Source organism: Dermochelys coriacea, chromosome 8 (genome assembly GCF_009764565.3).
Source record: "Dermochelys coriacea isolate rDerCor1 chromosome 8, rDerCor1.pri.v4, whole genome shotgun sequence".
Taxonomy (NCBI): Eukaryota; Metazoa; Chordata; order Testudines; family Dermochelyidae; genus Dermochelys; species Dermochelys coriacea.
In genome coordinates this window covers 50,747,218-50,774,351 of record NC_050075.1, presented here as the reverse complement: position 1 = coordinate 50,774,351, position 27,134 = coordinate 50,747,218, and the positions used below count along the sequence as shown (strand labels likewise).

General features: G+C 50.2%; 1 protein-coding gene across 5 annotated transcripts in view; it reads left to right on the top strand.

Moving 5' to 3' along the window:
• Positions 1–27,134, top strand: part of ASTN1 (astrotactin 1) — a 193,926-nt gene that overhangs the window by 130,113 nt on the left and 36,679 nt on the right. For all 5 annotated transcript variants that reach the window (XM_038414175.2, XM_038414178.2, XM_038414177.2 and 2 more), the window contains exons 9-15: positions 9,415–9,489; positions 13,111–13,248; positions 14,133–14,283; positions 19,453–19,619; positions 20,531–20,725; positions 21,636–21,763; positions 26,827–26,931. In XM_038414175.2, the coding sequence (XP_038270103.1) occupies positions 9,415–9,489; positions 13,111–13,248; positions 14,133–14,283; positions 19,453–19,619; positions 20,531–20,725; positions 21,636–21,763; positions 26,827–26,931 (959 nt within the window). The remainder of the gene's footprint in view (positions 1–9,414; positions 9,490–13,110; positions 13,249–14,132; positions 14,284–19,452; positions 19,620–20,530; positions 20,726–21,635; positions 21,764–26,826; positions 26,932–27,134) is intronic.

Below are 27,134 nucleotides of genomic sequence, written 5' to 3'. Positions count from 1 at the left end.
CATGAGGCACCCATCTTATAAACAGGGAGGAAAAGAAGAGCTGCTATTTCTACTCCAGGCTAGAGAGCAGGCCCCAAATCCTTTCTTCATCTTCGGGGGGGGGGGTTAAATAAGGTATATTTTGTGGATGACTCTCAGCAAGTTCCCACAGGATGCCTTCCTTTTCAGCCCGAACAGAGTGATGGGGAGATAGTTTGTACTTGGACTACTCATTGTGTTAAGCTTCAGACTGGAAAATTAAGGGGAGGTAGGTGTATACACGCAGACCTCCCAACAGTCCTGGGGTTCACGGGACTGTCCTGCTTTGACCATACCAACCCCCCTGTTCTGTAGTGGAACATTTCCCACAGTCAGAGCCCCTTGGGGGGGCAGAAGGGGCTCATGCCCCCCATTTAATGGACCCCCCCCAGACCCAGTGGCATTGTGACCTGGCTCACGGGGTTGCAGCACCTCTCAGGTTTGGCCCAGCTGTCCCTTTGTCTCCGTTTGTGGAGGAGTGGATGGGTCAAACCTCAGTGGTATGGTGTCCCACGCTAGCACTTGAAATGTTGGGAGGTATGTACACAGTTCAGCTCTTGTGCCACTTGCTGGGTGACAGCCTGAGAGGACTCCCTTCTGAGTAAACTGACCAGGCTCTTTATTAAACCAGCTATTTGCAGAGCTTAACACAGAGCTTATCCAACTGCAACTCAGTATTCCTAGCCACCCGCAAACAGACTGACTGTCTGGTGCCTCCTCCGTAGTTTTCCCTCCAGGTTCCCTGCGGGTGGCTACAATAGATGCTTCATTATCACTCGCATGTTCCTTGAACTCACTCCCCTGGCCATGCTGTAACCCCTTCGGCCCATCCGGACACTTGGGCTGGTAGGAGAGGGAAGAAGCCAGGGATGTAAAGAATAAAAGGCAAAGGTTACTACAGATAAAAAAGGTTCCTTGGAACAACCAAGCATAGAAGATGTACATTGAGGTGGGACAGCAGGTTACGGCACCAGGCATTGCGTAGGGGCGGAGACCAGGATTTTTTTTGCAAGTGCAATCAGTTTGGGGGTTCCCACCAAGCCCTGTTTTTGAGCCATTGTCTCTATACCTAGGCGTGAATGGCAGTCGAGACTGGATTTGCAGGGAGTGCTGACGAGCAGAATTGAGGTGCACTGGCAGAGCTTTGAAGCAGCAGCTTGCCCAGTAGCTGGCATACTTTGTCTGCTTCCTGGCAGCCCTCACTTTCAGGTTCACACCCAAACGCTGTGATTGATAGCAAAAGAAGGTCATTTTGAGCACAGTTAATCCAGTTTGATCAAACACTGAGCTGTTTCTGATCAGCCCTCGTTTCTTTTGTGAGCTCTAAAGACTGCAACAGAAACACTTGTCAAGAGCAACAAAAACAGAGCAACGAGGAGCTGGCAGCGATCATGAAAGAGGGAAAGAGCGAGACTAAAGGGAAGAGAAAGCGGGAACAAAACAAAGCAGCAAAACAACAGGGGGAAAAAGACAACGACTTAAAAGGTGAGAGATGCACAGAGAGATGAAGTCCCCTCCATTACTTATTTCTGAAGCCAAAAGAAAAACAAAACCCAGCCAGGAAGGAGCCTTATTGAACCCCGTGCAGCATGGTCCAGGCAGCACTGAAGAGGATACCGCTTTAGAACCTGTGGGGTGCCCCTCCAGCTGCTGCTAAGTACCCAAGCCAGGCTTTTCTGTCCTCCTTAACCCCACCTCCCTCTACCCCTCGTGTTCCAAAGTTGGCATTTTCCCTGCAGCACCTCCCAAGTCTTCTGCGAGGCCATAGTGCCACCACTTGATGCTCTCCTGTGTCCAGCAGCAGCCGTCTTGGAGAGACGCGCTGCTGTGCAAGCTGCCCAGAGCAGGTGCTACCCGATCTGGACGACTCCTCTTGGTACTCAAGAGCATTGTCCTGTATAACGCATCACAGCTGCACTAGTGACAAGTGCAGGAGCAGGGACGGCAACACACGTAAACAACCCCCCTGTTCCTGCCCCACTGAATCACCAGGAGCTTTGCAAGTGATATAATGGAGCAGGATGCCCATTTGGTGCTCCATTGTGCCGTGGGCTCTTCTGGAAGAAGCTCCGTTGATCTCAGCAGTGCCGAATACTGGCATGGCAGAGGATCTGGCCCTCAGCTTGGCCTTTGCCTTACCCTGACCCTCCCTTGTATAAAATGCCATGTTGGCGGGTAGAACGTCACTTGGCAGCCCTCGCAGTCTGTGGGAGCATGGAGCTTATGGGTGTGTTGCCAAGTGAGATAGCACGAGCTGCTTGGAAGGCTAAGAGCAATCAAGAATAAGGATGGTTTGTTGATTAATGTATTTGCTAGGGTTGGCGTTTTCACAGGAGCCAATGGGGGTATGATGACCATAATCCACTAAAATTCCATGGGAGTTGAGCACTCACCCAATAGGTTTCTTCAAAAATCCCAGCCCGCCTAGTTATTTAAAGCTATTAACTGTACTGGGAGGTGCTGAAACTTTTTTTTGCAGGGTTGGCCCATCTTAATGGTGAAAGAGAATCACTTGGACCTTCTCCTTCCCTCCCAGTTGCAGGTATGTGGAGCCCGTTCACCATCCCCTGGGATACCTCTGGAAACTCCAGCAATTGCTTACTTGGACAATGAGCACTAGAAAAATATTTACCAGCGTCACATGAACAATCACGGTATTCAGTCTTGGTTGGGAAATTCTGCACTGAAATACTCAATGAGCCACTGGACAGTGAATTACCTTTGTACTTCTTGAGTTGACCATACTTAGGCTTGACAGAATTCTGTTTCTTTAAAATATCCATGAAAATTATTTTTTATTTTCAGCACTTTTTCAGTTTACATTAATTTTAAATTTTTTTCACAGTTGTGTAAACCCGCATGCATCTTGTGCATTTTCCTTTTTTGCATGCATTTCAATTTTCTCAGTTGCCAGAAAATAAAGGGCGTGTCAGACCATAGTTATTTAAGGAGAGATGATGTTGAGATTCAAGAAGTGAAAGTGAAATAACCATTGAAACACAAGTTGTTTGGCATCACATATCAAAATATACAAAATAAATATCCTTAAATCAAACTCTAATAAGTTCTCCAGCAGCATTTTCCTATCTGTACATTTTTATTATTATCGATGGGAATTTTTTTTGTTGGTTTGTGTGTGTGTGTGTGGAGAGCTACAGTAAAGCTGTAATGCAGTCTCTTTGCCTGCTTATTCAGAACCTTCTGAAAAGCAGCACCTTGTTCAGTGACGTGTTGATTTCCTCTCAAGGCATTATGGGAAGCTGTTAGCTGCTCTCCCGTATGTTTCTTGTCAAATACAGCAGACAAGACAAGTTTTGGAGGAGTCCAGTTTGCAGTCCGAGACGCAGCGGAAATTCTTGCTGCAGCCCCCGTTGTCCTGGGAGCAGCCCTGAACCAGTCCAAAGGAATCTAAGAGAACCTCCAGGCTATCAAAGGAAGAGGAAGTCATCAGTTCTTCCCTGCAAGGAGGAGAGGAAGAGGGACATGGTGAAATGGACATTTACCAGCATTTACTGATGATAAACTAAGCCTTCCAGTCCTCCCCATCATCAGGGTCCATTGGCTGTGCAGCATGGGGAAGTCTGCAGAGCAGCTGACCAGTCTGATCCTGGTCTGTGGCTAAACACAGAAGTCCAGGCTCCAAGGCTGTCGATCCGGCACCTTTCACCAGCACTAAATTCACTGAGCAGGGGGGAAAAAGCCATTCTTATAATTTCCCTGCCTGTGTCTGTATGGAACAATACTGTCTCCCCTTTTGTTCGCCATCTGATGCACTCCCAAGAGACAAGAATAAAGCCCATCTGCAGGAGTATTGAAAGGCTCATAGACGGCAGTGTATTCAAGGTGTCTATGAGACGTGCAAGAATGTACGTGTTTAGTTCTAAAGCTTGCTTTATTTGAGCCAGTCCAATCTGTGGGATGAATGGCATCCTCCAGTTCTCGCCGACTTGACAAAAATCATATTGAATCCTGGTAGAGAAACTAGACAGATGTACAATCCTGCAATCAAATTTTTTTTGTTGCTTAAAATAACTTCAGATTAGAAATTAAGGTGCTTGTGTAATAGAGCTGTAATTACCTACAGAGAAAATTGCTAGGATTGTCTTCTGCATAGCAATAATTTAGCACCAATTAGAAAATATTCCGAGTCATTAATATCTCTCTCCAGATCTGAGTTCACCTTTCTCACTGGATGGTGTTCTCCAGGGGGTGGGCAAGGCGGGTGGCCACTGTGGTATCTCTCAAAAGGCCATTGAAGTCAACTCCATCTTCTACCAGCATCTAAAAGGCAGATATACCACCATGGAGAAATCTACAACCAGAAGTGGTCACCACCATGCTGCTGATTCTCTTCAGTGCTGGCAAGACAAGTGTTCTGGAGGCTGGGTTTATTTTGTGGGAGAGTGGAGAAGATAAGTGGGCGTCCATGGAGCACCCTGCAACAGGAGTTGACTGTGCTCCCTCAGTTCAGGTTGGTGATCCTGGAAGCCATCCATAGTGTTCTTCAGGTCTGGGAGCAGTGACTTCATCTTGTCCTTGGTACTGGTGGCGGTGCCATGTGTCGTCAGTGACACGTCACCACCCTGAGCATTTGACCGTCAAGCCATATACTTTACCAAGCAAGTTGGAGATTGAGTCCATCTTTCTGCCAAGGCCAGAATGCTTTTTGTGGCACATTTTTGATCAAGCCACTTTTAATACCCCAAACAAGAGTTCTTCTGCTACTTCCGTCAGGAGACTATTTCAGAGTCTAAAAGAGCCTATTTCTTTATATTCAGCCTAGATTTTCCCTTTTTATGTCCTTTTAGTTGCTTCTGCTACCCTTAATAATTCTGCTCCATGCTTGTGTTACACCTCCTCTCAATCTGTGTGCTGCTATCATGTTTTCCCGTATTGTCATTTAGCCAAGCTACACCTGTCTAACTCTTTTTAATCGTTCGTCCTAACCAGTCCCTCCCGTCCCTTATTATTTTTTCCTGCTGTTCTCTGAATTCCCTCCAGCTTGTCAATATCTTCCTGCCCAGAAATGGATGCAGTATTCCAGGTGCAGTCATTCCACTGCTGTAATCTATGAAATCCCTTGATACTGATGCCTCTGTCAACTCAGCTCACTATTGCATGGGGCTGTTTGGGTTTTTGACTCGACAGTGTCTCTCCAACTATGATGGATGGCAACATATTTTAACGGGTGTTCTCTTTCAAGTATGCATCTGCATGGATTCCATTTTAGGTGTGCATGCACCTGACGCGTGGGAGATAAGATATGTTTGAATAGCTCTGTCTCTTGGTGTCCTGCATGCTCCAAGATTTCATGCAAGGGCATAGGAGTGGAGCAGGTATGATGTACAAGTGTATACGACAGTACGGACTTGCAGCATTAGGCTACATATTGGCATTCACACATGTGGTGTCACTTGCCAGACTTTGCAGTCCCTCCAACTCTGGCTCAGGTCGGTTTGTTCCCCCAACAAGACGATGAATAAACAAAAAGGTTTCAGTGCCTTGTGTGTCATTGCAGAGCTGGTTTGGTGTTTGGATCTCACAGAAGCTTGGAGGGAGTGTCCTCCTCAGTCCTTGCTTCAACAAAGACCCTGATCACGGATCAGGCTGGGGAACTCATTTGGACCATCTACAGACACAAGAGGCCTAGTCCCTAGACAACAGGGAGGTAGATATGAATGTCCTGGCGCTCAAAGCCATCATACTACTTTTGTGGCATTCCTGCCTGTCCTCTGGAACTTGATAGTGCAAAGTGTCACAGCCAACATGACAGCCATGCACTGCATTTGCAAACAAGGGAGCCCAGACTCCTTGCCCCTCTGCATGGAGGCTGTCAAATTTTGGTACGATCAGAATGGGATAGCTCTGATGGCCCTTCACCAGGAGTCAGTGACAATCTGGCAGATTTCCTGAGCGGACCAACCCTGAATAGTCCTTGCACAGATTTGTGATAGGACTGATATCCTGCCATTGTGGACTCCCACTCCACCTCGTCTCCAATAGAGTTGTTTGCCATCAAGGACAGCATCAAATCTAAGAACTTTTGCTCCAGGGCAGGACAGAACCCAGGATTGTTATTGGATTCCTTCCCTCTACAGTGGAGCAGAGATCTGCTGTATGCCTTTCTGTTGCTTCCAGTGGTGATTGTCAGGATCTGAAGACAGGGCCATCGTCAGTCTTGTAGCCTTGTGCTGGCTGAGGCAGTTCTGTCTGACAAACCTATTATGGATGCCAGTTCAGCCTCCACTCCAGCTCCCAGCCACCTCCATCTGATCTCACAGCCCTACAGCCCGATGCTCCATCCAAACCTGGAGTTGCAGCACCTGAAAGCACTGCTCTTGGCTGGTTCAGTACCATGGATAGGAATTGCTCCCTACAGGTCCAGGAAATCCTGGTTCACAGCAGGCAAATGTCTACCAGGAGGATGCATTCCTCTAAATGGAAGAGGTTCTTGATATGGGCCACCTGGCATGGTCTGAACCTGGTTTAAGCCATGATATTGAAGATCCCCAATTATTTACTGCACTTAAAACATGTTGGCTTTGAGTTCATCTTTATTAAAGTCCACTGAGCTGTCCAAGACTGGAACTGTTCAACTTGGAAAAGAGACAACTAAGGGGGGGGGAGGGGAATATGGTCAAGGTCTGTAAAATCATGAACCGTGTGAAGAAAGCGAATAGGGAAGTGTTATTGATCTCTTCACATAACACAAGAACCAGGGGTCACCAGATGAAATTAATAGGCAGCAGGTTTATAGCAAACAAAAGGTAACACTTCTTCACACAACGCTGAGTCAGCCTGTGGAACTTGGTGCCAGAGGATGTTGTGAAGGCCAAGATTATAACTGGATTAAAAAAAGCATTAGATAAATTCAAGGAAGATGGGTCCATCAACGGCTATTAGCCAGGATGGTCATGGACGCAACTGCCCTGGGAGTCCTTAAATCTCCACCTGCCAAAAGCTGGTACTGAACAACTGGGTGGATCACTCAAAATTGCCCTGTTCTGTTCTTTCCCTCTGAAGCATCTGGCACTGGTCACTGGCCATTCTTATGAGCTGAATGCACCCTATGACATTCCATATGAGCAAGATGGTACATTGACTTCACCTGAAGTCCATTCTTAAGGTAAATGCAGAATTTCATCTAAACCGGCCTGTCTTTTTCCTGAAACCACAGCTGGTTCTAGGAGAAAAGAAATTATACACGCTGGATGTGTCCAGGGCTTTGCTTTATTACATTGACATGACCAAACTGTTCAAGCTATCTCCCCATCTGTTTGTAGCCATAGCCAGGTATTCTAGAGATCATCCATTCACTGAGAATATTACACTGTGTGGTCCATTGCTTCTCAATGTGTTACTAGCTGATGTGGCTCTCCCTCTGAACACAGTCTCACTCCACCAGAGCTCTAGTATCTGTCGTCTACTTCGGGGATGTACTGATGTCAGAAATCTGCAGGGTGACGATGTAGAGTAACCCAATGACTTCTGTCCAGTGCTGTACCTTGGAGTTAGGAACTATGTCAGAGGTCAGGTTTGGGAGAACAGTATCCCCATCACTGTTGGACCAATGCAGCCGGTACTCCTCAGTCCTACCATCCAGGTGTGATACTGCTCGACTGTTGTCCGCAGTGGGATCCCCACTGACACATAATGGAAGAAGAATGGTTCCTTATGCTACAGGAACTGTGGTTCTTTGAGATGTGTATTCAGCGTGGCTCCCACGACCTGCCCTCCATCACTGTTTTCGGAGTCCTCTCCTGCCAGGGGTTTGAATTGCAAGGGTACTGAGGTAGGGTCAGGGCAACACTGCCTTTTATGCCCTTATGTGGGAGCAGGAGGAGAAGCAGGACACGTGCTAGTCAAATAATTCCAATTTCACATGCATGAGGCACATGTGTGCCTACAAAGGGATCATAGCTGTCTACAACATTTGGAAGGACCACACTTACTGCAGAGTAAGTATCCATTCCTTAATGGACTGTCTGACTTTTCATGTTGCTTTTATGGCTTATCCAGAGTTGGACAGACCCAGCATTTGAGTCCTGTGGCCAGACTCAGACCTGGCTTTCTTGCATAGTTGCATAGACAGTGTTCATGGGGGGAAAAACGTTCACTCCTCCAGGCTCTCTTAAAAATAAGAGGGATACAGCTCCATTTTCCCCAAAGCTTTCCTAGACGTCTGCAGCCTCTGGGAAAACAAGCTGCACAATGGAGTTGCGGGACGTATCTGACAAACTGAGTAGGAGATTCCGTTAAAGTCACATATGCTCTAACGGGAGCAGCTTCCTCCATTGCTTACGTGCTTTCTCACCTCTGGGGGGCGACCATATGTTACATCAGAGGAGACACTACGAGAGGGATCTAATGAGGTAAGTTTCTTCAGGAGTTAGCTACATGGTGCTAAAGCTTATGTATGTGCTCGCTACATTCAAGAAGAAGAGGGCAGCTAAGGTAATTAGACAAAGTCAGCAGGGCTCCAGGCAGGGGCAGGGGTTTGCCTGCTCAGCACTGCTTGCAAAATCGGAACAGGATCAGCTCTGGGATGGGATATAGCCAAAGGAAACCCAGAATCCCGCAGGACACCACGTTGCTGATGAAGCAGGTTGGACCCTCCCCGAGTGTTGGTGCCAAACCAGTGCCCCAGGACGATGGTAGGGGGCAGTGCGACAGAGGGCAGGGATTCGAGAAATCTCCGGACACCATTTGGAAGTGTTGGCTCCATTGTCCTGGTCCAGGCCTGTTTAGGTCATTACCTCCTGCCTCACTGAATTCCTCCTTCGGATTCAATGAACTGAGCTAGTCGTCTTCACTTCCTGTCAGGGCTGGTGTTGGGGGGGTGACAAGTAGGGCAATTGTGCGGGGCCCCCGCAAAGCTAAGTTACATCATCTCTACAGAGTCACTCTGGGGAAATGTAATGCGAGTCTTAGTGATTTAATTGCTAAAAATGGAAATAAATCACACGGAAGCAGGGGTTTTCAATCTGGGGGGCATGCCCCCCAAAGGAGCACAGAGGAACGTTCAGGGGTGGGGAGCTGCCAGGTGGCTGGGGCTTCAGCTTCTGCGGGGTGGGGGCTTACTCCTTAGTTTCTGCCTTGCAGCAAGTCTAGCACTGGCCCTGCTTCCTGTCCTAAATTGTTGCCCAGTGTTACTGTGCAATGCTAAACAGCAATTCTAGAGACGACTGCATTCCACTGACCAGTGAAGCAATCCCTGGATGTGTAGCGAGAGTAACTCTGGTCTCACACCAGCATAAACCTGGTGTGACTCACCAGTGGGGTCACTTCTGATATTCACGGGTGTATGTGAGATCAGACGCAGGCCCCGAATCTGATACGCGTGGTGCTGTACAAATTAGTAAACGATATTAATTTCATTTTCTTTTCTCCTTCCAGACCATGGCCATATACAATATTCCAGCGTGGATTTGACTTGGTGCTGGGAGAGCAACCTTCGGATAAGATCTTTAGGTAAGGCTTGGCTGCCCTGCCAGCATCCCCAGTTACCTTAACTCCCTGCCGCCAGCCAGCCCCTCCCTATGCCCTCTGGGCACAAACAGAAATATGGGCCTCAAGCGTCAGTCAATAAATACACTCCCCAGTTCCCATGGGCCACGGGACATCTCTTGTGGGCGTCAAACAGAGGGATCTGATTGGCCACGTCTGGGTTGAGCGGTGGCTTGGGGAAACTGGTTGATGGGTCTCTTTCAGTACAAGCACTAACTCAATGGAAGAAGTGAGTTATTACTATATCCACTGGCTGTGAAGGCAGCTGGGCTTTGATCCTGGGTGTCTGTGCTCATGGGGGGTGCGTGCGTGCATGAAGCTGCATGGCTGCTCCTGTGCTATTCTCCATCACATTTGCTGTCCTGTCCATGCTCCCCTTTGCATGGTGGCAGCTCTGGTACATTCTCCCTCCTGCTTCCCTGCTGTGTGGTTGCACTGGTGTTCTCTCCTGTCCCCGCAATCTCCCATTTTCCCCGCTCTTGTCCTGGTTTCCTCTCTCTGCCCACAGGAGGTGTGACGTGGCGCGCTCGATGGGACTGCGTCATGTCCACTGTGAACCAGGGCATTCTCCATTTACAGCGTACTAAGGGCCAGACCTTGAGGCCGTTACCTGGTTTAGACTTTACTCAGGCAAAACTCTGACAGAAGTTGAGCAGAGCCTCACTAAGGCTTCAGGATTTGGCCTGAGGGCTGGGTGAAGACCTCAGCTTGTGTCCTAATACAGACCAGGCCCTTACGCTCTGCAGGGTCTCAGAGAGAGCCTCATTTCTCTTTTTCCCCCCTCCAGCCCCTTCTGGAGGCATTAAAAAGTTAATGAATCAGTGAGTGCTTCCGGGGATGGGAGAGGGAAGACAGGAGGGGGAAGAGGCAAAGAGGCAGGGGATGCCTAGCTTCTTGCACTGAGTGAGATGGAAAACCGAGGTCATGAGCACTTGGAAGTGGCAGCATTTCTGATGGCTGGGTGTTGAGATTTGGGTTCTATTTTCCAACTTGGCCACAGACTCACTCTATGACCATGGGCAAATCACTTGCCTACAGTATGCCTCGGTTTCCCCATTGGCGAGAAGGGACTAATAATATAGAAATTTGTAAAGCACCTGGGAGCAGGCATGGAGTGCAGCAGTTTGTTTCCACCGTGGGCATCGGGGAGGCATGGTATACGCACCGACTCCAGTTCCTGCTCGCAGTGCTGCATCGCCTCTCCCTACCCTGCGTCACCCTCTGTGGGGCTGGGATCGGGATTACAGCATTCTCCGTGCTCTGACAGTGCACGGGGGCTGCTCTTGGCTAGTGGGATTCTCCTGTCTGCTGGAGTCTGGCTTTTATTCTCAGCGGGTCTGCAGCTTCCCTGCATTCTGAATACCTGGCAAGCTCGGATGCTCTCCCCCATGATCTCCCACTGGTGGGTGAGTTAACCGCCCTCCGATTTTCCAGGTCTACTAACTCCACCCAGCCACTTGCCGGCAGTGTCACTAGAGAGGCTATGGGCAGAATAGGCCATGGAGGCTGAACCTGCTGCTCAGCCTAGAGGTGATCTAGCCAGGGCAGTCTGGAGTCATGTTTGTGGGATGGGGGTGGGGCGCACTGCCTGGACTCCATTTGTCCTGTGGATGGGCAGAGGATGTCAGCTTCCAGGCCTGGTAATGCAGCACCTTTAACATCAGTCAATGGGGAAAGGAAGGAAGGAAGAAAGAAAGAAAGCGAAGAGGCTTCTGTGGCAGCTGGAGCCGTGACTAGCTTAGTGGCTCCTGCTGAGGGCCCCTGATTGGCTGCTCATAGTCCTACTGCCTCCTCTTGGGGAAACATACAAATTGCCACGCAGGATCGCGCCACTGGTCCCTCTAGGCCAGTCTCCTGTCTCTGACAGGGCAAGCACCAGCTTCATAAGAGGCAGAATCCTACAGCGGGCAGTGATGGGATAAGCTGCCCCAGGACACCCGTCAGTTACAGTTTGGGCTGGACCCTGAGATCAGAGGTTCTAGCCCAGGCCCCAGGGACAGAGAGCACCTCCTTTGGAGAAGGCTGGTATGTCTGCTGTGAATGAAAGCAGCAAATGAGCGCTGGTGGGGAGTGGGAGAGAGAGAAAAGAGACCTCTTCCCCTTTGCACCACAATGATTAGCGTGTTGCTCACGTGGGACCTAATGTTCAGATTCCTTGTTCGTGCCTGCCCATTTCTACTGCCTGTAAGCGGTGAGCCTGCTGGCAGCCCCTGCGATGACACCCACCCAGACAAATGCGGAGCTTGCAAATGAATGAATGAATAAATTTGAATAACCTCTAGCTGCATCCCTCAGCCCCTGCCTCTACTCTGACGGCCTTGATTGCGGTAGTTGTCAGGGAGAGGGACTCGTCTGCCTAGGAGCCGCAGCTACTGTGCTGGGAGGTAGGGCTGTAGCTTTGAGTGTGCTCCCCACTCCCACTGACAGGGAACGCCTCTCCTCCAGGGAGTGCTGCAGCTGGTGTGTGCCTGCTCTGAGGGGGGAAGTGGCAACCTGCCTGTCCCTTCCTTACGCTTGCACTGGGTGTGATTTGCTGTCCCCCACTCCGCTCTCTGCATTTCAGCAGTGTTTGGAGGTCAGGACCCCCGCATGCCTGGTCCTGTGCAAACACAGCTGTTCCAGACCCTGAAAACCTGACTTACCATCTACCCAGTTAAAAGAAGCCCCACTGTACCAATGCGGAGTTGGGGCACAGAGAGAGTAAAGCTGGAGTTTTCAAAGGAGCCAGTCTCCCAGCTTCTGCAGGAAGTGGTGTCCTCTAACTCCCAGCCTAAATGGTTCAAACAGGGTCACCCAAGAAGTCTTGCAGAGCCAGGAAATGGTCCCACATCCTCCGTGTGTCTGTGCATTGCCCAAATTGCAAGGCCAGTCTTCCTCCCTTAACCACAGCCCCATTTGTCTTCTCCTTCTTCTCCCATCCCATGCTCCATGGGACCTTTCTCCCCCTGTAGCCAGGCTGCCCCTGGCACTTTGCAGGTGCTGCAGTCAGACTCCATAGCAAAACAAAGAGCCAGCACTTTACTGAAGGCATTGAGGCTGGCTTGAGGGCTAGGAAGGATGATCTAGTAGGGAGGGCATACGACAGGTGCTCCAAAGACCTGGGTTCGATTCCTGGATCAACCACAGACTTCCTAGGTGACCTGGGGCAAGTCACTTAATCAGCCCTGTGCCTGAGTTCCCCACCCATCAAGTGGGGATGGTAGCACTTCCCTATCTCCTGTGGGGGGTGTGAGGACAAATACATTAAGGATTGTGAGGTGCTGGATACTATAGGAATGGGGGTTGTAAATAGACACCCAGAGCCATCCTAGTACCTCAGCATCTCCTTCCGTCCCATGTGCTGGCTCAGGAGCTGTCTGTGCTTTGGGTCATGGGTGTGGAGGGGCTCTTCACAGGACATTTATCCACCATTCTCTTCAAGGAGGTGGGGCTGGCAGGGGCCCTGCGTCATCCTCCTTATCCAGTTGCTGTGGCAGTCGCACCTCGCTTCCTACATGTGCACCTCCCCTTGTCCCCCTGTGTGGCTCAAACTCAGGTGGGTGCTGTTTTCCTTCCCTAGTGAACAGTTCTAACTCTCTATGGCAGGTTCACCTACACCCTGGGGGAAGGGATGTGGCTGCCACTGAGTAAGAGCTTTGTGATCCCACCGGCCGAACTGGCCGTCAACCCCTCAGCCAAGTGCAAAACGGACATGACTGTGATGGAGGATGCGGTGGAGGTCAGGTAGGTGTGTTCGTGGAGCGGGGGAGCTGGAGGCACGGGGCATCCAGAGGGCCACACCAGTACTGGGGGAGGAGGATTGCACTCACAAGGCAGGCTCTGAAGTTGGAGGAACCATAGAACTAACCGCAGCTTATGTATTGTTAAAGTCCTTCAGTGCTGTGGCATTTGGCATCTTTCTGGTGGATGTTCATTCAGATGTCAATGGGACATCAGGATATATAGCCTGACCCAATGCCCAGTGATGTCCCATGAGAGTTTCTCCTCTGACTCTAATGGACTTTGCATAAAGCTCTCACTGTGTATACTGGGCAACCCTTCAGGTGCACAGTTCCTGGGCAGAGTTTAGTACAACGTTCACCGTGTGCCTTTTGCATGCTGTTGTCCTCAGCCTGCTTAGAGCCATGCCTTCAAAGACATCTCAGCTGTTCCCAGTAGATTTAAGTCATTCAGAGAGTACCTGTTGGGTCTTACTAGTGTCGGCTCATAGGACTAAAGCTAACCAGCTACGTGTGGACTTAGAGTCCTCACTACTGAGTGATGGGGATCCTCCGAGTCACATTTCCACAATACCAGGTGGGCATCTGGCAGCATTTGTACATGCAGTTATTACCACTCTGTGCACAGCATGCACTGCCCATGCACAAATGGATAGTGAGGTGTCCAGCCAACCACTGTGTATGGTTAGTCTAATTTGCACTTGTGATCAGTACAGTTATGTACAAAAATATGGCCACATGACCATGTACCACTGTAGGTGCAAATATCTATTGGTGGATGTGTGAAATGTCTGTACTCACTAGCACTTTAGATTAAAATGGAGTTAATATATTTATGCGCTACAATCTGAATTTTGTATTGTGTCCCTTCCCCCCCCCCCCTTGCAGAGAAGAACTGATGACTTCCTCCTCCTTTGATAGCCTGGAGGTTCTCTTAGACTCCTTTGGACCGGTTCGGGACTGCTCCAAGGACAATGGGGGCTGCAGCAAGAATTTCCGTTGCATCTCAGACCGCAAATTGGACTCGTCCGGTTGTGTGGTGCGTGCGTCCTGGGGGTCAGAGCCCAAAGTTTGTCTTGTCTGCTGTATGTGATAAGAAATGTGTGGGAGGGCAGCTAAGAGCTTTCCATAATGCCTTGGGAGGAATCAAACAAACACATCACTTAACAAGGTCCTGCTTTTCAGAAGGCTCATTACAGCTTTACTGTAGCTCTCCCAACACCATCTAACTTATTCATCGATAGCTTCTCCCAGCTTCAACCTACCCACAGTTCTCTAGCCTAAGACAATGAGGCAGCCCTGAGGGGCCTCTGAGCTGTGAGTTCTGCTAACATCACCAAATTAATGAGGATAAAAGTTACCTAGGGAGCATCAACCCTCACTACACGCAGATGTTCCCGCCCCTCATTCCCCTGTAGAAGCCTCAGAGTCCCATAGACTCGGGTGTATTGGCTTGTTTCTGAGTCCTGGAACTTGGTCATTCTCTTCCTTAACTGGGGTCTCAGCTAAGAGGAGCTGCCGGTTGGCACCATTGTAATGGCTGCTGCAGATTGTCCCTTGCCACATATTGCCATTCTAGTGTTCTTGGGGTATGGCTGTGGGGAGATGTCACCTGCAGGCATGGCGTAGCGAAAAGTGGCTGGTCCCAATTGCTACACGTGTTGCAATGATTCAGACCATTTAGGTTGGTGCTTCCCAACCAAGTGAGCAGGCCCCATTGCCAGGATGGGGGGAGATTAGTCGAAGGAGGGGGGCACAAGACCAGAAGGATGCAGGGATAATTGCATGACCCCCAGATGCATCTTGCTACCATTGCATGGAGGCTTCTGGTGTTACTGGTGAATTGGGATGACCCTTTGAGAGCTTCCCATCTTCCTTCCCTGTTCCCTGGTTGGTGGTCTCTGCTGTAGAGGCAGCTCACGTCTCTGACTGCAGGCTGGGGCAGCAGCCTGCCAAGCTAGTCCGATTTCTGCTCTCGTGGCACTCAGCCATGCATTATGCGACAGACAGCCCCCATCAGATGTGACGTCGGCTTTCGGGCAAGTGGGGGAACAGGAGGAGGAGCTGTCACACTGGGATGGGGGGAAGGAGCAAGGAGACAAATGACAAGGAGAAAATAGGAGAAAAAATAGACAGCAAAGAAAGAAGATGGGCAGGAAGGAGGAAGAGACAGTGGGTGCTGTGCCAGGCATGGGACAGAGAGACGCTCTCTGTGATGAGAGCTTGGGGAGCTGTGCCACCGATCTGTCTCCTTCCCACTGTGTGGCTCCAGCAGAGGAAGTGCGGGGGAGCCACTGCTTGAGGTGAGAGCGTTTCCCATGGGAGCAGAAGGACACAGCCCTAGGGGGCTTATGACTGAGATTGGTGGGTGGCCATCCCCAGTGGAGCTAGGCATCCTAATGATTGTTCCTGGGACCCTGCAGGTCAAGCACTGCGTCCCTTGACTCCCACAAGGAAGGAGATGGACTGTGCTGGGTATGGAGACATTTTAAATCTCTCCCCACATGAAGGCCTATGGGAGCAATGAGTGTCAGTGTGCAGAGAAACCTGGCAGTGTCTGCCATAGCCAGACACCACCCCCCCCCCGCCATCATTTGCCACTTGGCTTGTATTGAGCATGCTCACTTAACATGAGCATGCTCAGTAACACTGCTGAAGCCAGCTGCCCTCACTCTGCCCCTCCCCCCCACTTTTGGCAGGCATGGCACATCTCTGGCCATAGCACAAGGAAAAGGTCCCTGTTGAGTGGGTGGCTTTCGTGAGATCTTCCTTCAAAATGGGTGGTTGGAAACCAACTGCTCCATCTGCCGGTGGTACATGGAGCTCAAGGTTGGTGCTTTTGGGAGCTCTGTTTTCACCGTGTAACCCATCGTGTGTAGCCAGCTGCCAATTCTAGACAGGAGTGGGGTGGGTAAGTGGCTAGGGGTTCCTACCATGTGCCCTGCACATCTCCTCCCTTTCTCCATGGCACACCAGTGTTCTTATTGTCCCTGTGTTTACATGAGTCCCACTGCCTGGATATGGTGCTTTCATACCTCAGGGGAATATTTTTCTGTTTGAATTGCAGCAGCAATGTTCCATCTCCCCCGTTCCCTCGCGCCTCTGTACGTGTGCTCCCGACGAGCCATCCGCCCGTTTCGGAGGCCAGCTGTGAAGCTGCTGAGCATGTCTCATCATTCACGCTCTTCCCCAGTTGCACTGATCTGCAGTGCTCTGGGAGACCCTCTCTGCCAGAGATGGGTGTGGTAAATGGCTTTGGAGGTGGAATGCTCCTCACCCCAAGACCGTATAAATTTCTGGCAGCAGCAGCATAACCCCTGTAGAGCAGAGAGTGAGCGAGAGGCTGCCAGAGCTAGCAAAGCAAAGAGCAAGAGATAAAGAAAACAGCCAACAGAGGCATGGGAACAACCCAGAGATGGGAGGTCCCCTGGGGCTTAATTCTCAGGGATGCTGAGCCCCTACAGCTCCCATTGACCTCACAGGGAGCACATTGCCTGTGGCTCGCCAGCCACTTGTTAAACAACTCAAGCAGTGGGTGCTTCCACCGCTTCCCTTGGGAACCTCTTCCCCAGTCTGCTCCATCTTCGTTGCTGTCCTACTGACATAACCCTTTGCTCATTGCTTAGAGTTACAGCCCCTTGAACCACCCTGGACAGCAGTACAGGCTGGAGATGACTGACAGGAACCAGGCAGGATTGACACGTAAAGGGGAACTTCGGGGCCATAGCGGATCGAGATCATACAGTATGTGATTAGAGGTGGAGGGGTGCAAAGCAGGGCTACCTGTACAAAGCGACTTCCCGCACTCTACAGCATTCCCTCTCCTTGGGGTCTGTTTCTACCACACATCCAGTGAGGAACACTCTTCTCTGCAAACAGACCCAATGAAGTCGGTGGGACCAATTGTGGCGTAAATTGCAACTCCATCTAAGCGAGAGGGGCAGAATCAGACCCTTTGCCTTTACACCTTGCAAGTACCAGACCTCCCACGCCTCAGTCATTGTGAAGCCAAGCTGGACATACCTAGCTTTTAGTCAGGTTGCACGGCATGGTTGCCATCCATCAGCCCTTGTCCTCTCGTTGTAACATCATAACCCTGTGATTTCTGCATTGTGACATCGCTGCACGAGTGCCACACTTTATGCTGCAGCATATTGCCATGCTAGATTGGGCCAGGACCCATCTAGCCCAGTGCCGTGTCTCTGAGAGTGGCCAGTGTCAGCTGCATCAGAGGAACGATGCATTTCAATACACTCTCCTACAAGCCAGGATGTTAATGTTCTACAATTGCAGACCCTGTTCTGTCCACAGAAACCAGGTCAAGTAGCAACCCCTGGTGGCTGCTCATCCTGGGAGATGTGGGGATGCAACTTCCAGGATAATCAGGCCTGAATTTGCGGTGACTTTCTGGGTGTGAGGGAGAAGCAGGAGACACTGTGAGACATTTTCTTTTGCCTCATTCCTTGAGTGAAGGAGTCTCCTGATTCTCAGCCTTAATTCTTCACCCTGAAGAGGCAGGACACATGATAGTAACTGCGCAGAAGACAAGTGCACTTTGCTCTTGGAAGAGACCTGGTGAAGTCACCTAGTGGCCACCCAGGTGACTGTTCCCCTCTGCCCCACCTTCTGGTGATCCATTCAGGGAGCTGTAGAGAGCCTTGTGATGCTGAATGTCTGGTGAGAGAAATAGTTTTGATGGGGCAAGAGGCGCTTGTAACCAAGTGGGCTTTCACAGTGTTGTGCTGTGTGAAATAGGAACAGCCGTCTTGATTGTATTGGACCAGCTTCAGAACGAGTTGGTTCAGAGCCTGACCTTAGTGAATTAAAACTAGTAAAAACTCTTCCCTCTCTAACCCGCTTCTATCAGGCCTTGCTGGTCACCAAGGAGTCAAATCAATCAGGAGCATCCAGTTCCCCACGCCACTTGAGAGCACATCTGGCTGAACAGCTGAAGAGCCAGAGAGCAGGGGGGATGGGTGCTGGGCTGGATCCCCAGTTGTGCCATTTACCTGTTTGCTGTCATCCTGAACAGCTGGGTTCTCACAGCGAGATGTGGCTTCATAAAACCGCCTGAAGTGCTGTCAAGTCCCAGCACTCCAGCTGGTGTGGAGGGGAGACAGGCGTGGGGTAGAGGGATTGGGCCAGGAGGGAAGTCTAACAAGCTTGCAGGGTGCCGTTTGTTTTGGAAATTGCAGAATGAATGTCCGCGAACAATGTGCATCCTGTTGTGTGATCTTCAGTCAGGGTCAGAGGAAGGGAAAAACATGTAGAAGTGGTAGCCTGCTTTGAGCTCCTCACCCTGAGGCTGCTGTGCTGTGCTGGCAGAATCCCCGTGAGGGGTAGGGGAGAAAAGTGTGTGTGTGGGGGGGTGCTGGTGGGGAGGCCTCTAGCACTTCGTTCTTTGCTTTAAGGAGTCTTTAAGGGGCTTCCGTGCTCGGGGAGAACTTTGAAGTGCGCTCTCCGTAGCGATGAAGCCCTTTCTCCTTCTCGAAGTTGCATTAGCCCAAGCGCTGCAGTGCACAGACTGCAAACTCGTGGGATGACTCAGCCCACAATTCTAGCTGAGCCCCATGTCATTTTTTCCCCCCGAGTCCTGTCCTGCAGCATCTCTGGTGCTGGGCTGCTACAGAGCTTGGCCAATGCACCTCAGTCCTAGCCTGCAGCTTTCCCGCTATTCTAATCCTAGCGCTTTACACAGCTCTGTCAAGGCAGCTCAGTCCCAGCCTGCAACCCCCCACCCCCGCTATTCCAGTCCTGGGCCCCTACATGGCTCTGTCAATGCACCTCAGCCTTGACCCACAGCCCCTCCTGCTCTTCCAATCCTGGATTTACATCTACACAGCTCTGCCAATGCAGCTCCATCTTGGCCTGCACCCCCTGCTATTCTAATCCTAGAGCTCTGCCCAGCTCTGCCAATGCAGCTCAGTCCTGACCTGCCGCCCCCTCCCCACTGTTCCAGTCCAAATGGGTGGCATCCAACTGAGTCTTTTGATGAAAATTGGCAGCAAGTGATGCACAGATGGGAGCTGCAAACAGGTTTGTTATTGTAAGCTTAATGCTGCCTTCTTGCAATACAGCCAGTGGAGGTGAGAACATCAGGCGTGGATTTCAGATGCTGTTTCCGGACTATATGCTAACAACTGAGCAAAAGCTTGTTTTAGTCCCTGTATCCAGAACCTGGTTAATCTCTGTCATTCTGTCATGCCAGTGCCCAGCAGGTCTCAGCCCTATGAAGGATGGCACTGGCTGCTATGACCGCCATGTTGGTGTGGACTGTTCGGATGGGTTCAATGGTGGCTGCGAGCAGTTGTGTCTCCAGCAGATGGTGCCTCTGCTGGAAGATCCCTCTCTGTACAATATCCTCATGTTCTGCGGGTGAGTGACCCGGCCCATTCCATCCTCATCTAGGAGATAGTTGGGCAGCGATGTGGGGGAACCTTACACGTCCATATTAGCACCCAGGGCAGGAAAGGAACGTACTGCATGGTGTCTTGAGCTGGGTCAGGGATAGCCATGCAATGCAGCCCCTTGGGCACCCAGCATTTCTAGTGTTGCCCTGCACATGTGTATGTGTGTCCATGCACATGCAGGTGGGGCGGGGGCAGGTCTTACCTCTTACACAGACAGCTGCACAACACGAGAAAGAGATCCCGCATTGTGGAGATGCACCAGAGCTCCCTGCCTCCTCCTTCCCAGACAGGCAGGTATGTTAGTGAGAGAAACCGCCTCCACTTTCCTCAGGGCACTGTGTATTCCTTTGTTAGGAGGGCAGCCAGGTGCAAGTTTGAGTGTACACACTAGCTATGAAATCAGAACAGTATTTCCCCTTGGGATTGTCTGCGCTGTAACCTCTTCGTAAGCGAACAGAACGGCTCTGTTTGCTCGGGAGGCGGATCCACCCAGTGCTTGGGAGCAAATGGAGCGCAGGCTGGGTACTGGGAATAATTTCCTGACAGTCTGAGCTATTGGGTCATGGACTGGTCTGTCAAGGGGAACAGTGGAAGTGCTATCACCTGAGCTATTTAGAATCGGACCAAACAAGGCACTGGAGTGAACAGTCTTCCATTCATGTCTTGAAGATGATCAGGCGACTATAACTGTTCTGGGAGCCGTCCGCCACTAGTGGTTATAACTCAGTAGCTCCTGTGCTTCACTGGGGTTGTTCCAGTTGGCCATAGAGAGGGGCCTTCTTTCCTTGCATTGAGGTCCCTCCCCTCCTCCACCACTGGATGTATTGGCTCAGTCCCCTAGTGTAATGGCTTGTGCCGGGTTTCCCCCCATGGCAGGTGCATTGAGGATTACAAACTTGGAGTGGATGGGCGGTCGTGCCAGCTGATCTCAGAGTCCTGTCCAAAGGGAGGTGACTGCGGGGAGAGCCGGGAGCTGCCCATGAATCAGACTCTGTTTGGGGAAATATTCTACGGGTACAACAACCACTCCAGGGAGGTGGCAGCTGGACAAGTGCTGAAAGGGACCTTCAGGTGAATACCATGTCCTCTCCTTTCATGAGGCAGGCACTATCACTGTTCTCGTCTGGAACGTGTATCACCCCTAGGAAGTCATGGTCCGTAACAGTCCTGGGTCCATAGTCTCTTGTTTCTGTACAGGAAAGGGTTTTCCCAAGGAAATGGGGGATACAGGAAAAGGAGCTAACTGTGGGCTGGTGAGTTTGCTTTGCTGTTCATCTTTGCTGTTTACAGTTGTTGCTTTTAAATGCAGCCTGGGTTGGGTGCAGTTGAAAGTCCATCCTATCTGATGGCTCTTCTGGGTTGCAGTGAGTTGTTGGCCACAATCCAGTTCTTAATGGCCAAGACCCAGGTCCTCTGAGGTCTTTAGGCACCTAATAGCTAATACCTTTGAGGCCAAGGTCACAAACCCACCAGCCAGTGTTTTGCAGGAAGCTAGGATTTAAATAGACCCAGGAGACTGAACAGTACGTTAAGCGCAGGTGCATTGACAATGCAGTGTGTGGTGGGGAGGTTGAGCTTCCACTGATCATGGAACACTTGTTCTCTTTCTGATAGCAGACGGTCCTTTAATGCAGCATACAAAAGCATAATGCGAGCCAGTGGCTGGAACCTGAAGCTAGACAAATTCAGAGTGGATAAGGTGCAGGTTTTTAACTACAGGAGGTGATGGATTCTGTCACTTCAGGTCTTTAATCAAGATGTGTGTTTTGGCAAAAGAGAAGCTCTAACTGTGCCAGAAGTTCAGGGTTTGATGTGGGGATCACTGAAACGCTGTGGTCTGTGCTGTGTGGGAGAGCACGCGAGATGAGCACAAATGCCCCCCTGGCCTTAAAACCTGTGTCTGTATCGCTAGACCTCGTTCTCCAGGGCTGCTGATCCGGTCACTTTAACGAACACAAGTGTAACTCTCTTGAATTTGCAGGCAGAACAACTTTGCCCGGGGCTTGGAGCAGCAGCTTCCAGATGGCCTGGTGGTGGCTACTGTCCCCCTGGAGAACCAGTGCCAGGAGCAGATCTCTGAGCCCACACCTGACCCAGGCTTTCTGACTGGTAAGTGATTCCAGCCACACTCTGGCTCCTCTTTTCCCAGGCTCCGTTTGTGGAAGGCTGGAGAGAGTTCTTAACACCTGGAAAATGGGGCAGAGGGAGGGAACCTTTCACTGCCCAGCTTCAGCAAAGAAAGGCCTCCCTGGCCCGTCAAAATGTCAGAGAAGCCTGGGAGACCTCAGATGCCCTGGCTGCTCCTACTCACCTGTGGGCGCCCTTGGCACATGCCCTTTCCCTTCCCTACCTTCTTGGGGATCACGACTGACTAGCCAAAGGTCCCATCCAGCTGCCTGGCATGGCAGGATAGCTCGCTAACTGCTAGGAGGCACTCATTGTTAGCCATTACTCATATTAAAGCGTCACCTACTGTCCCAGTCAGGATCAGGGCCCTCAGAGCTTACAGTGCAAATAGACACTGGGAAAGCTACAACACAAAGAGCTAAAGTAACTTCTCTCCAGCTACCCAAGAGCTCAGTGGCCGAATCAGGACTAGAATCCAGGTCTTTTGAGTTCCAGTCCACTTTCCCAAGGTAAGTCCCGTAGATCTCCAACACTGAGTCAGGCCTCGTTCTGTCTGACCTGCATACACAGTAATAAAGACCCCAAGGTCAAACGCTGCCCTCACTTACACTACTGACCTCAAACTGCACTTCCCTTTTCAGCCCTGCTGGCTCTGAGGTGGTTACACAGGTGTAATCAAGGCCACGCTGTTACACAATCAGTTTTGTAATTGGAACTTAGTTAACAATTCTGTTGATGAGGCACAAGCTGGAAAATAATCCAATTCGTTCTCCAGAGCTGGGCTGGCTCTTCACAGCTGACAGAGGTAAAAAGCAGTAAAACCTTGTATTTTTCACTGAAGTCAGCAGATCCCGGCATCATTCTGAATACACACGGGGGGATAGAGGTGCTGAATAAGAAGGGGCCAGTTTTGCATAACCACTTTTCAGAGGAGAGCCACACGTTCAAGTCATCAGTAACAGTGAGCACTGAAGTAAGAGGAATTTCAAGGCCCAGGAATGTCTCCTTTTTCCCAGCTCCATTTATTAGCACTTAGAAAATGCAGCTTTACTCTCCTTGCACAATCCAGCTGTTTAGAGCCTTTGAAGAACCCTTGACATGGGATAGTTTTTCTTGGTTTGCCTGTTCACTACCCTCTCGGTGCTATTACCTCATATTGCATAACACTAAATGGAGCAAGGTTGCTAACCAAGTGGGTGGTAGGACATAGTGTATCCTTTTTGTGTAGTGTAATGGATTGACTGGTCCATCTGTCATCAGTCCCCTAGGCTGGTTGGACCCATGGAATGTAGAGTGACTCTATCATCCATTACTGGCCCCGGCCTATAAAGAATAAACCCTAATAGCTAAGGGCAATTCTTCTTTAGTTGGAAGCGTGGAGGCCTGTCTTTTCGGAGCAGAATGTCTTGCCTCAGGCACATGGTGCTTAACTAATGACCAGTCTTGTGTGTAAAATTGGCAGACCTCGTTTTGTGACATTAGTCACCAGAAGTGATGGTCAAATGAAGTGCTGCCTACTGTCATGTGACCCATACGTTGCTGGAGATTTAAAGCTGACTATCACTGTTTCGAAACTACCAGAAAACGCAACATGCTGAGAAAGGGTGTTCAGGAAGCACGTCATTTATAAGAAATCCATAGCCACTGCTCAGCCGGTGGGTGCTTTCTCACTCCTGACCCACAGCACTACCTGCTATTTCAGCCCTGAACTGCATACACAGCCCTGCTACGTCACCTAAACCTTCTTTGTTTTTCCAGCTCTGGGCTCCCTCCACAGCTCTGATGCCTCCCCTCAGTTCTGACCTCCCATACCCCATGTTATCCCAGTTGGTGCAGTCTAATGAGTCAACCCTGCTAGTTATGTCGCGTGGTCATATGGTTTTAATATATTTGAGTGGGTGCAGACATCCATTAGGTGCTAGCTGGAGGCCCACCGAACATATCCCGGCAGTAGCACCTCAAATCCAGAGGTAATTGTGCATTTGTTCCCTGTCACCACTCACCCTGGGAATTAGCTCTTCTCCAGTTTTGGATGGGGCACCACTGAACATGCTGCCCACACTCTGAGGGAACATGCATGAGTCCCACAAGGAGCACTCCAAGGAATTTGGAAGGAGCTGGTGGATTGAAATCCAGAGATAGGAATCTCACTGTAACTCTGGGAGGTAACAGCAATGGCTGGAGTTTTCCAGGGCACCTAAGGAAGTTAGCTGCCTCATTTGAATGAGGTTTGGGTGCCTGCGTTTCCTTTGAGAAGCCCAGCCCTGATGCAGATCAGAAAGAGCCAGCTGGAAGGCAGAACATCTTTTAACTTGATTGAAATGGGCGAGAGATTGAAATGAAGGAGATCTTCATGGAGATCTTCTTGAAGAAGAAAAATTCCTTCTTGATCCATTCAGACAACTGCTCACCCTGGACAGCTAGAGTCAGCAACCCTCATGGGAGCACATGCAAAATTGCAGACGTTGCTGTTGGTTCTAACATTCTCCAGCTTTTTTTTTTTTTTTTTTTTTTTTTTAAATGTCAGCCACGCTAGTTGACTCTGCTGTCCCCAGGAAATCATAATTTTTATGGCATAAGTGGCACCCCCTCTCTTAGCCCCCATGATCCTGTTATTCCCTGCTGTCTCTGGCTGGGGTGCTGATTGTCCCGTGGCCGTGCTTCCTGTTGAATTGATTCCACCACTGCTCCCCGTTCCTAGCACTGGACATTATGAAACACAGCCAGGAAATTCCAAGTGAGTTTTACTGTTGCCACCCAAGCCGGGAGTTTAAAAGCCCGGCCGTTTTCTTTTCCCGTATTTTACAGGTAGCCTTTTTGATAGAGAAGTGCAGCCACCTCCATTAATAATACATAGGAACTGAACGTTTTATAAACTCACTCCTCATGTAAAAGGGTTGCTGTGAGCTTTCCCTGCCCTGTTTGGATGTGGGGGGTCAGGAGAGACAGGTGGGCAATGTCCAGGTGATACTTATCCTCTGTGTGGAGAAATTAATCTAGCAGAGGTATGAGGCTTGATTTTCAGAGGTGCTGAGCACCCCCAAATGCCATTGTCTTTCCTAGTAGCCTCTGGGGTTCAGCACTTTGACAAGTCGAGAGAAGGGGTCACTGCCCCCCCCCCAGCCAGTGCCTCACTCCTCTTTCCTCCCTGCACCTGGTACTTGTGGCCTAATGGGTCTCACTGGCTTTCTTACTGTCTGTGTCCATTCCTCCTGGCATGGAACATGGCGGCAATCACGCCGCAAGGGGGATTAAAGGCAGTGCATACGGCAATGCCCAGTGTGCTGCATTTGCAGGCTGGCTCATTCAAAAAGTCTAATTAGTGGAGTAATGAACATACCGGGACATGCCTTTGGGACCGGCCTTCCATGAAATGCCCACAAAAGGCTTTGTTATCTTCAGAAGCCGAGCTGGGATGGAGCGAGGAAACAAACCCAAACACGTTCCTTTAAAGATGTATTTTTAGTTGCTGGAGAGTCGCTGACCCTCAAATCATCTTTTAGCATAATTAGACTCTTACCCCACCCAGTTGTTTCCTCCAGTGCAGTCCTAGCTCATTCTGTCACCCAAGGCAAGATTTAATTGGGCAGAACTGTCCCTTTACAGCAGATCAGGCAGCGGAAGCCAGACGCTACCTAGGGCATTAGCTTCGAGCCGGGTTTGCGAAGCCCAGGAAGTGAGTAGCCCCTCACAGGAAACACTGATAATGATAATGACTTGCAGTTACAAAGCTTATAGGTGACAATTGGAATGGTGTGTTATGGTTAAAATGGGGACTTGGGAGCTTGGGAGTGATACTGTCACTTAATTCAGTCTTCCCCTACCTCCACTCCACTCCAAATCTGTAAAATAGAATAATAGAAAATCAGGGTTGGAAGGGACTTCAGGAGGTCATCTAGTCCAACCCCCTGCTCAAAGCAGGACCAATCCCCAATTTTTGCCTCAGATCCCTAAATGGCCCCCTCAAGGATTGGAATAGAGAACATAGCTCTTTCCCTGTGAGCTCCTCAGGGCAGGCAATGTCTCTTACGATATATTTACGGAGCACTTAAGTTAGTGAGGCTCTGATCTCAATTGGGGTCGCTAGGTCCTACTATAACATAAATACTAATCAAGTATCTTCCATCCAGAAGGATTCCAAACCACTTCCCAAACTCTGGGCCAAACCCTGGGATCTGAACTCCCAGCCATTGCCTTGCTTGTTCTACTGTGCAAGAAAAATGAGAGTTCCTTTGCAGCAGGACACTTTAGCCTGTATCAAAAACTTCAGAAGAAAATCCGCCCTGTCCCTTTGTTGCAGTCAGCTAAGCAGTCCGTACTGGAGGCTGAGAGCATTTCACACATTCATTTGTCAGTACTTGTCACAACATCTCGGAGCTTTCAAAGGTCAGGCACCGATCAGAATACAGGGATGTGAGCCACTCAGTTTTAAGATGCAAGAGATCATAGCAACAGCCGCACCACATCAGACCTGTGATCCATTCAGCCCAGTATCACACCTCCACCAGCAGCTAGCACCAGATGCTTCAGAGGAAGGCGCAATCAACCTGAGAGGATACAAATCTGGAGTAACCTGCTCCTAAGGGAAATGTATTGCTTGGCTTGTGCTAAGGGAAGCAGTGTGGCCTAGAGGATAGAGCACTGGATTGGGACTTGGGTTCTATTCCTGGCTCTGCTACTGCCTTGTAGGTGGCCTTAGGCAAGTCCTGTCCCTTCCCTGTGGCTCAGCTTCGCCACCTGTAAAGCGCGGATAATGGATTAGCCTGCCTTTGGAAAGCACTTTGAGATCGGTGGCTGAAGTGCGAGCTAAGAGCCAGGGATGAGGAAGATTAATATTTAAGCCCTGCTGACTTCAGCGAAAGCAGAGTTAGGCCCACACAGAACTCTTCTGGACATCCCAGCCTCCCTCCCTAAGACACAGCATTCCCATTTCCCCTCTGTGCACTGTGGATGGTCTCGCACACCCTCCTGGTGTGGGAAAGACTGCCTGTTGGGTAGCTCGCCACTCCCCAGCACTGAGGAGGTCTCTCTCCCGTTTCCCTCAGGGATGGTGAATTTCAGCGAGGTGTCTGGATACCCGTTGCTGCAGCACTGGAAGGTGCGTTCCGTCATGTACCATGTCCGGCTCAACCAGCTGGCCATCTCCCAGTGTAAGTACCGCTGGGCTGCAAAGCGGGATGGGGAGGTTAGTCCTTTGGATTGAGTGAGGTTTTGATCCTATTCTCCTTGAAAACCAAAGCCTGGATTGTCACAACCATTACTTGGCCATGTTCGGCCATAAGATGGAGTAAGGCCCTGCTGGGGTGGGGTTTGTTGGGAGCTCTGGCTCCACTCCTTCTCATATTCACTAGTG